Here is a 12,529-nt window from a genome sequence, read left to right as displayed (position 1 = left end):
TTAATCAGTTTGTTATCGCATCGTTATCGTTATCAGAGGGGTCGCTATAAGTGATCAGAAATCAAGGTTTCTTCAATATTTTATTACCGACACTTGAAATATCAAATATAAGTAGAATCGCATTCTGACAAACAGAAAACGCTCAACGCTATATCCGATACAAAATCAAACTACTCTTAAAATTATAAACAGAGTTTATGTACAGATTCTATTCACCCTTGTATTTCATGTTTTCATAATTATATAACACGCGCGGATACTGTATAAGTTGCATCATACTTTCCTTTCCCTTTCCGGGATTGTAATATTCATTCTTTTTTTACGACTTCGTGCGCAATCTATAATGTATGTTTATGATGAAACGACTTAGTACTGAAACGCAATTCTTGTTATCGTTCGAAGACTATTATCAGACAGCGACCAATTGCAAGGGGAACATAAGAAATAACTAAAATCTTTACCTTGTAAGTTCAATTCTCAGAGATTTGTTGTAATTATCCTGCATTTCAACCAGATTTGTCCATAGCTGCAATAGGGATATGAGTACTACAGTATGAGCAAACGAATATATATTTGTAACTGTTGTCTCTGACGAACTGAAAACTTCAAAACGATAATCACGAAAAATAAATTTATCAAATACAGTATATATGTGGTATTGGAATGTCGAGGGGGTTTGAATATGGCACTGCTCGTAAGATCCACCAAAGCCACTGTTAGGGCTCTGCTATCTCCTCTTTTTGTTTTTCAGTAGTTCAGTAGCTCTCGCAAGCAGGTTACTATTTGTTAATGGGGCAAATTCTACTGTTGTCAAGTGCAAGTTTAAATATCTCTTCCTTCTTATTTTGTTTTCGATTTCGTTGTCAAATTCAAAACATTGTGCCTTAAGAGCCAGTTGCTAAATAACCGTTCTTAACTTGAAGCATTCTTGTCCCCAGACCCCATCGTTTTCTCTTAGCCGGCGGGGCCTTCGCACGAGAAAAGGAAGGGTTCTGGACTCTCGAGACATGGGATTTTTACAGTCCCAGATTATGGGACTTCCGGAGTTGAAGTCAGTTCATATATGAATCGTCAATAGTACTAAGCATGGCGGCGCTCAGAAGCATTACACTCGGAGAGTCCCTATGTGACGCTTTACTTGGCCTCAACTTAGAGAATGTGTCCCTTCGTGTCGAACAGAAAGAAGCAATAAGTAATATCGTAGTTTTAAACAAAAACACTCCGATCATTTTGCCGACCGGCAGCGCCATATCAGCCACTTTTACTTCCGGTTCAAGCTTTTATTGTTCGCTAACTAACCAATGAAAAAAATTTAAATTTTTTATGTCTTCAGAGCCCTTCGTCTTCTCGTCCGAAGGTCCCGCCGGCTAATATAAGCGGTGGAATCTGGGAACGAGAAAAAAAGTTGAAGTAGGCCTTTCATGTCATTTCTGAAGCCTCAAAAGCCTCAAAGTCATGCAATACATTCTACATTCATTCCGGACGTGGAAATATAGGCTTAGCAAATAATCTGCACCTGCAAGTACTGTGTTTGTTTGACTAGCTTAAAGGTACAGCACTGCATTGGTCTTTCTAAGCCGGGGTAGGCTATACTGAGCACTTACGGAACTTTCTTTAGCATTTCATATTTTGTTCAGACTTTGGAATCAATATTGTATTTTATTACCCAACTCTATAAGTTAATGAACTGAAAACGCACGAAACGAGTACAAATATTCCGCGATGTTGTACATTTAGCTATCTGCACTGCGGCGAAAGATGCCGAAAATTTCTTACCACTTCAATTTCCCTAGGACTGCATTCATACGGAAACTCCAGCCAGGTTGCCATGGGGCCATAAAGTGCCTGATAAAAATACGCATAAGAGCATGAAAAGTTAGACAAAAACAAATTCTACAAAGCATTTATGCCACAAAGATCACGACGTGCCTACACTGGGTGGGATGGGATGGGATGTATCAGTTGAAGTTGGGGCTAAACGGTTTTAAATACCATAGCAACCTTTTGTAGAACTTAAGCCAGTTTTGAGGTACGTTCACACGACAAAGCAAATTGTCCAACAGAACGGATAAAAAGTGGAACGGCCGGGTCAGTTCTTGCAGAGAACCAGTAAGCTTTTATCCCTTCTGCAACGAAACCATGAGCAGCTTTGGTCTCGTAATGGCTCGACGTTTCCATGGAATATAGACAACGTCCGACTTTTTAATCCGTTCCGCTCCATTTTTGCTCTGTCCTGTTTAAGCGCTCAAACTGCTTCGAATAAGAACGCACCAATCTTCTACATATTCCCATCATTTTTTAATCGACCGGACAACAAAACAACATGGAATGTTGCGTATGCTTGGGCATCTCCTAACTAGTTCTCTGTATAAAATTTGATCCTGATGTGAAAATTCTAAATTTCAAAGCTAAGAAGTTGCATTCATGGCATTTTACCTGGAGTTCGCGGAAAACCATCTTGAGGGAATGTCGCGAGGCCTCAGTGTCTGGAAATTCACCAATCCGGTACCGATTGTATTCGGCTATTAGCTCCTATAAATATTACCAGAAAATCAATTTATTTTTTTTCAAACGAAACCTAAACAAGAGAGCTACAGTCGATAACCCGATCCTTTCTTTACTAGAACCTCGAAAAGATTCGATCGAAAATAAATTCCCCGGCCCGGGATTCCGTGATACATTTAAAGCAATTTTATCCTCGGTATCTTGAATTCCCGCTAAATGGAATCAACTTTGATTTTTTCTTACGGCAATTTTTTTGGATCGCTTTCTTTTTTTGGAACACGTAAAAATGACACACTTAAGTCTGAAAAGTAGCCGCGTATTTCTTATGATCTTTCTTGGATACAAAAAATTAGTCATGTAAGTTCCATTTTGGAAAGCAACATTCTGAATTATAACTTAACACTATTTAGCTTCATTTCACGATAAATCTTCTATGCTTAACAAGGAACTTTATTTAAGTGTCTAGTCGATTTAGCGCTGGAGCACTAATTGGGGACACTGTAAAGTGAACTTAACAATCAACGCAAATCAAGTCAAATGTTGGTTTTTGAGGAGAGGAAAAACCGGAGTACCTGGAGAAAACCTCTCGGTGCAGAGTAGAGAACCAACAAACTCAACCCACATATGACGCGAGCCACATCAGCCGAAACAATTGTAAAGATTGCTTTACACAAGCGACGCAAGATCGTTGTCTATAGAGGCTGCGATTTTTTGGAGCATCCGACCCGTGTAGGTTCAAATCCTGCCTAGGAGGATTCTGATTCTTCAGTTGCGTTTCGCCCTTCGCCAAGCACCTAGCCTATAGTTATGTTTGATCATGATTGTGTTTGAACATGTTCATATGGAAAATCCGCTGTATGTAAGAACAATACAACTTATGCTGCGACTTGCTTTCTACACACCATCCCACAAGCTGGACGTTTTCAAAAACACCTAGCGTAAGATTCTTTACCGTATTTTTTATTTGTAATTACAGTGAAGAAAGCTGTGGGTTTACCTTGATTCCCTGAACAGTTTTTGGAAACCTCTGCTTCTCAAGCTTCTGCATGACTCGTTTGACGTTAACTACAAGCGCCTTTGCTAGATTGCAATATTCTTCAAACTTGAATAACTTTTCCTACAGAGAAAAGCAGTGAGTTGTAAGGAAAAAGCAACACATGCAAGAAGCAGTTTGAAATACCGTCCTATACAAAATTAATCTTGCATGCCAAAACGTTACAACGAAGGACTGTTTAATTCAATCCTCATGCGTGATCTGCATTTAACTGTTGTACCAGAACCATTAAACTTCTGGCCCTAGTTTCAAATTACACTCGTCGAGTCAGAAGGGCAATGATGGGAGCAGTATGTACTCACTGAATGTACGAGAGCAGTACAAGTAATCTCAAATTGTACTGTGAGGAAGTCCCAGTTAAGTTGGTATGCTATGGTAAGTGTGAGTGCAATACTAAAAGCAGCTAAATTTAAATTTGAAAGCTTGTTCAGAATTCTCCAATAGCCCTTATTGCAGTTATCAGCGGTTTTTCCGCACAAACGAGGCTAAGGGGTCATTTTGTATAGAATTATTGACCCTTAGGCCTCTTTTACATGTAGTTTTAAAGAAAAGAAAATGTGCCTGCAGACTCAACTCCAATAAGGTCTATTTTGAGAAGTTTCAAAACGTTCCTCTTACTTACATTGTATTAATTCTGAATAATAATGGAGATCATGGTGTAGCAAAATTGGAGAAATGAAAAAAATTCCAGTTAAAGGAAAAGACTGAAAAACTAAAGGTCTCCTGCCATTCATCATCCACTGTCAACAACATTATCTGAAAAATTATCCCACCAAGAAGACATCTTTCCAGGACTTCTTCAGTATTTTCTTGTGTTTCCGTGCCTAACTTTTTGATTCACATCAGCTTTAAGGCACAATCTGCCTCCTCATGTTGACACAGTAATTCAATAGCCTGGTAGCCCGGGCAGAAATTGCATTGATAGCAATTGATAGCAGCAAAAACAACTACAACAGGACTTTGCGCAGTGCCAAACTCACTTAGACTGGACTGGTTCCAAAACGCGACACACGTTTGTGGAGGTCCAGAAATTGGACCAGATCTGGAACAGATTGATGGTACGGTCAGAAGGTCCCATGTGAACAAAAGGCCAACCCGTTACAATTTTTGAATCAGAACCAACTGGAACTGGCACCATGTCAACATAGCCTAAGAATCTCAACTGCCAAATGCAAACCAGTCAGTTATTTACACATTGCAGCCAAGAAGTTCAACCAGGGACTACCAGGGTCGAATTCAAGGAGTGGTCAGAAAGATCAAAAGGCAAAAGACCCAACCACTGGGCCACACTGCCCCCTTGTATCCAAGGAAATTTAACAAGTGTCATTTCATTACTATCTTAATGTTCAAAGGCTCATACAATTACTCTAAGGGTGCGTTCGATTGACTGTATTCCGGAATAGGAATAAATGGAATAGAAGTTAGAAATCCTTCGTTTTTACGGAGATTCACATGAAAATTGTCAAACACTTGCTACAATGCTATTTTAGACATATCTTTATCATCCTTGTTGCCTCAAAACGCCAGACATACCGTTTTAAATCATCACTTCACGTATTCTTATTCCGGAATAGGGTCAATCGAACGCGCCCTAAGTTTCCTCTTGAGTCAATACAGTACTGCAAGAATGGAAAATATAAATTTTCAATGACACCAGTAACCCATGTCACTTACATTGTCTTGAAGTGTCTCTTGCACTGTAGGTTCTTTTGGAAACATCTCATAAAGTGAGGAAACATAGGTCATGATGGACTTTTCATCTGGATGATCTGTGTTCGCTAAATCTGCAAATGAAAGAAAAATCTTAAACTAGCGCACTCGTTTCACTAGTGCCTCAGAAATAATAATTGAGTCACAAGAGACTCAACAAAGTTGCAACACTACAGGTGCAGGCCCCTGGAGAATGAAACTCTGGAGAATTTTTCAACCCAGACTCCCCTACCCTCAGAAATCTACAGAAAATACATTTTTTAAAGTGGTCCAAAAAATTAATTTCAAAGGTTTGTCACACTTTAAATGAGTGAATGTTCAAGTAAATTGATGTACAGCAGTAATCATAAAAATAATTAATAATTGAAGTTATGATATACAAGCCCCATTCATTGATTCTGATATAAAATGTTGAATTTGACTTGATTTGCTTTAATTGTTCATTTCAGTTTACAGTGTCCCCAATTAGTGCTTCAGCACTAGAACGACTAGACACTTAAAGAAAGTTCCTTAAATAAAGTTCCTTTCCTTTTATAACAGCATTATTCTCATTACTTATTTTACCTTCAACATCCAACAGTCTGGGAACACCAAGTTCTTTCTCAGCAACATGAAATGAGTATTCCAGATTGCGATCTGGGCTTGATTTGCTCAACTTGGAAAAGTCCACAAGATCAGGTCTGAAATACACAACAATATAAAAAAATAATAATTAATTAATGTTAATTTGGGGTAGAAAATTTGCAAAAGATGTGCAGTATTACCAGAAACCCATAAGGGTTGAAACGTGTAACGCGCGTTCACAGCTTCCGAATATTCAGTGCGAACTGATTGGTTGAATGTTTCGGTGCTAAGTACCATATTTGGAAACCCCTAGCTCTGGTTGTTCCAAATATGGTACTTAGCAAATTGAATATTCAGAAGCTTATTTCGCAGCACACAAGGGGCCGTTACACGTTTCAACCCTTATGAGTTTCTGGTATTACTGATGAGTTATTATTCTAACACTATTATGAGCAATCTTGCTTTATGGAGTTACATGTATGACTTTGCATTAAGTAATGTTTTGGATTTGAACACCACCTCTGTACTCATTGTCTTGGCAAAAATTGCCACTATTAACAGACAAGTGGGAAAAAGGAGTTTCTTGTTTCCTTAATTACTTGCAAAAATGTAAATGTAGTTGTAGTAGTGAACTGCCTTCATTTTTGCCTAGGAGTCTCAGAAATGTGTAATTTCACCACTTCTTGACAGTATAAATAATTGATTGGTTATGCAACCACCCTCTTAATAGAATGCTTCATTTACCTGTACATAATTTAATGAAATTACATGTCATTTTTGTTTATGAGTAGCAGACCTGTATCTGTGAATGATTGCATTAAATGCCAAGCCATCTTTCCAAGAATTTGTGAAATTCTCCACGTCAACTGATGGATAACTAACATAAAGCAAAAGAGATAGTCAAAACATGCTTACTAATTATCATCTAAAAAAATCATTGTCTGACATCAATGCTGACCATTGACCATCAAAAACATTCCTTATCTCCAGTTAAACTGTACAATATTATGTACATCTGGATGTACTTTAAACTAGACAATTTCCTATTTGACTTGATAGCACGGTTAATATTGACCTTAACAGCAGCCCATCTACAACCAAATGTACTAATATGCCCATAGGTTTAATTCCCATTCACTCCTAGATTTTCTTAGCCCTCTTGTCAAATGCCTAGTTGCTCTAAGGGTGATGGAAATCTCTAAACATCTTAAAATATCACAACAACAACCTTCCCTTTTCTTTGCCATGATCATACCACGATAACAAAAACGGTTCTGTGGTACAACTTTAATAAAATGTTCATTAATTAGTGTTTATGATACTGTAATGTCACATACCCCTTGGTTACTTTTTGTGCCCACAAAAGAAGTGCATCTTTTGCTGTCATCTGCCCCTGTTTGCCAACAACTTCCACCTCCGAAATCTGTGCAGCAAGATAAAAGAAAAGAAACACAGTCAATGAAAAAGTTCAGCAGAAGTGACATTCAGAGTTTTGACATCATACACACAAGTCTGATTTGCCTATAAGGTATCCCATAATTAAATACCTCTGAGTCAATTTTGCTGGTTCCTATATAATCAACTACTTAAATGATGAAACAATAGACAAGTGCTGCATCTCTTTTGAAAGACAGAAGGCTATATTGCTGAATACTTATTGGTGGAAAAGGTGAGCATTTTCATTCTTTGACAGTTCAAGCAGTTTTAGCAGCATCGCACAGTGAAAGTACAGGGACAAAAGTTACAAAATGGTGGCAATTGTGTTGAGGACGCAAAACAAACAAGCAACTTCCTACAATCGGTGACAAAATTGTTAACACTTTGCCCTTTTCAAAGCTCTATTCCCAATTGCCTCCCTCCCTTCCCGCAAACAATGTGTCGTAATTCCTGTGATCTTTGGCTACAGACAGGTAACATTGAATGGGGGAGTGTGGGGTCTGTTCGAAAACTTATAGCATGGTACAAATTGATAGTCTTGTTATTTTATGCCTAAAAAATGCAGCTGTACATTCACCTCATTTTGACACTGATTCAAGCTTTCTAGAATTTGTAATGTACATCGAAAAGCATTCTTACCTGATAATGCAAGATGATTGTCCATATTAACCCAAGAGTAAGTTTTGGGTTCCCATCTACAATGTCTTCACTTCTAATGTTGACAAGTTTGACCTAAAATTGGACATATATCACAGGATTAAGTTAATAGTTACAGGGTCCATGAGAGCTTGTACAATCTAATTAATTTTTGTCATGTACCTGTTGAGACTGTAGATATTCCAATGCAGTCTGGACATTCTGGAGTCTGTGAAATCGCAACTGTCCTCTTTCCCTTTTCTGAAAGATAGTGATTAAAGGACTAACATAACACAACACATTGTTTTCTATTTGATGCATATAAACTGTGACCTGTAATTTGAGTGAGATCTAAGGTGTTTTATCACAAACCTAGAAAAAGGCCCTGCACACCTCTTCAAATAAAGTACTCAATTATTTCCTGTGGGAGGACGGTGGGGAAATGAAATCCTTATTATTATTTTTTTATTTTTATTTAAATTCTTTTTTACTAGATTGTAGGTTACAAATCCATGTACTGATCCACTCCCAATATCAATAGTAAGACCTACAGATTTCTAAGTACAAAATCCTTTTTCTTTACTACTGCAATAAATCCCTTTGACCTTGCTTAAAACATGAATAAGAAACCAGTAACTATAAGAGATTTGTGTATACAGTACATGTAGGCATCACGGTTGAGAAAGAGAATGATGGGAGAAGATCAAGGAAGAAAAGTATTTACCCTTGATTTCTAAGAAAAGCAGACAGTAACACAAATTCTAAAAACAAGAAAAAATTCAAATGCTTTATCACCAGTGCTATTACACTTACCAAGTTTGTTTTGCAAAGGAGTTCCAAGAGAAGGAGAAGATTATTCCCATCTCTAAGCTCTTCATAAAGGTCTAAAATTCGCACATTTACCTTTGAAGAAAAAAGTCTATATTTACTAGACTGTACCTTCCTAAACACAGCATACCATAAAGTCATAAATCATAGAGCCAACTTTTCTCTATACAACAGAAACTCAGGCATCAAATTCTAACACTAAAGATAAGCATAAACAAAATTCTAAAATGATCCACTTTATGATGGCCAAAATTTAAGGAATTAAAGAAAGGGAATTATTCTTTTTTGAATGACTGACGACATGTCATTAATAAATGACCAGTTGACTCAAGCTTAAATATAATTATGACTGACTGAAATTCCAAAGAACAGAAAACTACTCAACTAAAGTTTAGTGTTAACAAAAGCAAAAAAAATTGAATGGTCTAATGTAAAAGTTCATTTAATTTATTTCCTTAGTCATAAAACCATGTTTTAAATAATTCTGGAATTATTATGCATTTAAATCTAAAGAGAATTAGCGTTTTAAAACCATTTTTATCAAGAAACGCATAAATCACAGTAAAAGGGTTTTTATTCACAAATTTGTATAATACAACTGTGTCAAAGAGAAGTTACAAAGTGCCTTTGCCTTTCAGTACATCTTCCAACTTGGCTGTTGTATGGACACTTGGAGCATTTTCAAGAAAAATGTCATTCTTCAAAAAGCTATTTAACGAGAGGATGCACAGTAATCATTTTCCACTTTTATCCAACAAGGACACACATTAAATATCAAGAAATCAGGAGTTCGTTCCATATTCCTAAAACAGAAAGAGTTAACATCTTGACCTCCACTTTTCATATTTTTTGCCAAGTTAATGGACTGCATCTTTCATCAATCCTCAAAGCAGATTAATTTTACAGATATAAAGGTTAATTTTAATCCTACATGTACAAAATAATAAATGTCTCTGGTCTGATAACACTGAAAATAATACCATTTCGAGAAAATCAAAACAGATGTTTACAAGTTGTTCATTTTGTTATATTTTTATGTATATCTGATGAAGTCAAAGGCATCAGGCTGGAAATTACTTGGTATTAAATGAACAGGCAGCAAACCATCAATTCCTGTTTTGTGGGACATATCCTTGTTCTAGAAGCAAGGAAGTATGGGGGCTACAATCTATCAACTTTCTCAGAATGTAAGAACCTCTCAAGAGAGAATTCTGGACAGTAATATGTGAGAGAAGGAAGGGGTAGTTTCTAAAGAAACTGTGGTGCTGCGAGCCCTCTGTTAACAGTTCATTAATTTAAACATTATTAAGGCCCGAAGGGGCCCCCATCGACAAATAAAATTGTCTTGTGTTAGACAGAGTAAAATCTATGAGTGCACGGCCAATGGGAGTAAAACGGTTAAAATACACCATAGTAACGTACATGTATTACATTTTAGTATAAATACACAGGTGACTATACAAAATCGCCTGCTATCATTGGCTCGCTATCTTGGATTATCAGCCGATAATCACCTCGACGTACAAAATGGCTGCCAGTAGTCGTTTTGCCACTGTAAGTGAAGATGATTTCCCGTTGAAATGTTATTTTTTTTCTCTTTTTTGAAATAATCACCTGTGTATTTATACTAAAACAATTATTCGCCTCAGGCTCAGTGATTATCAGTGAATATTCACCTCGACTTCGTCTCGGTGAATATGTATTCACCGATAATCACTTCGCCTTTGGCGAATAATTGTTAAATACAACCCAACATGAAAAACATATGCTCTCGGAACAAAAACTGTATCCAGTGAAAAGGAGTGTTATTTTGAGAGTGAGGTATTCTATAAAAATCTTAATGTTATTTTGACGAACCATGTGATGTACACTTCAAATAGTTTCTTTGACCTTGCTATCAATAGCAAGATAAATAATTTTCAAAAAAATGTGGCCCAGTAACTTCAGCCTTTCAGAACTATTTAAATATACCTTGCACAGCTGTAAATTGGCCCAAACTTGTTATCATCTTGTTAATGATTTTAATGAAGGAATGAAGACTTTGGACCACAGGTTAGTTTGATAAGTATTCCTCCTCATGCTTTGTTACTTTTAAGATCTTTTTGAAGAACAATGTACACAAGCTTTAACTAATAAATGAATATTTACCAAAACAATTAAAATTCTTGGAGTGATTTAATGTTTTTAATGAATTCAGAGTTTTACAAAAACCGTCGGCATTGACAAGAGAAATGTTACAGCTGCGAATCTGTAAATAACTTACAATAATTACTGTAATGTCAACAGCAGAAATATTTGGGCGTTTAACTTTCACAAGTTAAAACTCCAAAGGGCCGAATGAAATCGACTAACTTACTTTCTGGAGATGACTGTTTATCCACTTTGTAAACGTTTTCTTCTGCACAGCATCTCTGTGATCTGGAAAATGAATAACAAAGACGAAAACACAAATACATTCAGGACTCTCCCTCAATTAGTAGCGAAAAACACGCAATAATGTTTTCTCCGAATTTGGGCTGTTACGTTTTTGTCCGTGACGAATAACAAAAATAATATGTTGGTTCAAAAATTAAAGACAACAATCACGAGACCCAATAGTGTTTTACTTATCCCTAACAAAGCTTTGCTCACTCCCTTGGAATTCGCAAAGGTTTCATCAAGGATCTGATATCTAAGTTCAGAAAACTTTAAACAATAATTTGGTTCTGACAAATTAGTTGCCATTAAAGTATTAACTCTATCTTATGTTAATTCACCGACAGAGCTAACAGTTCATTGCATTAAATATTCACATAACTATGTTCAAAGAAACTTGTAGAGGCTATAAATGTATATTACCTGGTTCACTCCGCCTTAATTCAATCATGAGCTCGTGAACGTCCGCGTCCTCGCCGAACTCTCCAAAGTTAATTTCCGCCATTTTGGTGTTCTCGAATCAATGATCAAATTGCATTCGATAGCTCACGAGACAAAATTGACTTGAGACTCTGGACTAACTCTTCTTCAAGGCCATTCATAAAAATCGATTGGTGAATGCCCTTACTTGGCGCTGTGTCTCAGTTGCAAAACGATATAAAATCCTGACTATTTTCGAGTGGTGGTTGTTCGAAGCCAAGGAGCGGAAATCTACATTCCCCAGAGCATCGATCTCTATGCGAGTGCAATCAGACGATTCGGTCTCTTGGGGATATGCAAAAAACGATTGTAAATCATGACATACTGTCTGTGCAAAGCTGTTATCCGTTGCACATTTTCCTTTGCGTGATGAGCGTTCTGTGACCGATGATAAGCGACAACCGAGGAATCAATATACCCTATTAGAAATATGAGAGCTGTCTCCGGGGTGTGGGTACAACGATCTTGCATATGTGACCTCTATATAGCGGATTATCCAACAGTCCCCCAAATTCTTAAATATATGCAAATTCCAAACCGTCTGTACGAGTTTCCATCACCGGAACGCCTCAAGATTGTTAAATATCCTTCATCTCGAGTTTCCCCTAATGCTCAACTTCAGTAAACTTGAATTCTATTTTTGGCTACAAGTAACTTTTAAATTTCCTATTCAGTCCTGAAAAACCAAACAACATGCCATCATGGCCTAGCAAGGAAACAACAACCTGAAATACATCGCTTTATTTCACTTGAATTGGACAGCTTCTAGAAGCCTCCTGAACCAATATAATGTTGAACAGAAAGCAACGGTGTTACGGTATCGTAACACCGATATATCGAACCATATATAAACAATCTGATGCTGAAAATAAACGTATGAAAGATAAGGCTGTGTCTGTA

At 37.0% G+C, this 12,529-nt stretch overlaps 1 protein-coding gene across 1 annotated transcript in view; it reads right to left on the bottom strand.

The window, feature by feature from the left end:
- Window positions 1-12,004, bottom strand: part of LOC138045848 (nesprin-1-like) — a 175,910-nt gene extending 163,906 nt beyond the window's left edge. The window contains 13 exon segments of the mRNA XM_068892482.1: window positions 462-526; window positions 1,777-1,845; window positions 2,437-2,532; window positions 3,503-3,622; window positions 5,234-5,343; window positions 5,834-5,949; window positions 6,630-6,710; window positions 7,171-7,256; window positions 7,910-8,002; window positions 8,090-8,167; window positions 8,720-8,809; window positions 11,091-11,152; window positions 11,573-12,004. Of these exon segments, the coding sequence (XP_068748583.1) occupies window positions 462-526; window positions 1,777-1,845; window positions 2,437-2,532; window positions 3,503-3,622; window positions 5,234-5,343; window positions 5,834-5,949; window positions 6,630-6,710; window positions 7,171-7,256; window positions 7,910-8,002; window positions 8,090-8,167; window positions 8,720-8,809; window positions 11,091-11,152; window positions 11,573-11,654 (1,148 nt within the window). The 5' untranslated portion in view covers window positions 11,655-12,004.
- Window positions 12,005-12,529: the final 525 nt, after the last annotated feature.

This window comes from Montipora capricornis, chromosome 4 (assembly GCF_036669925.1).
Source record: "Montipora capricornis isolate CH-2021 chromosome 4, ASM3666992v2, whole genome shotgun sequence".
In the NCBI taxonomy this organism is placed as follows: Eukaryota; Metazoa; Cnidaria; class Anthozoa; order Scleractinia; family Acroporidae; genus Montipora; species Montipora capricornis.
The sequence above is the reverse complement of the archived record's forward strand: the minus strand, read 5'-3'. Positions and strand labels throughout refer to the sequence as shown.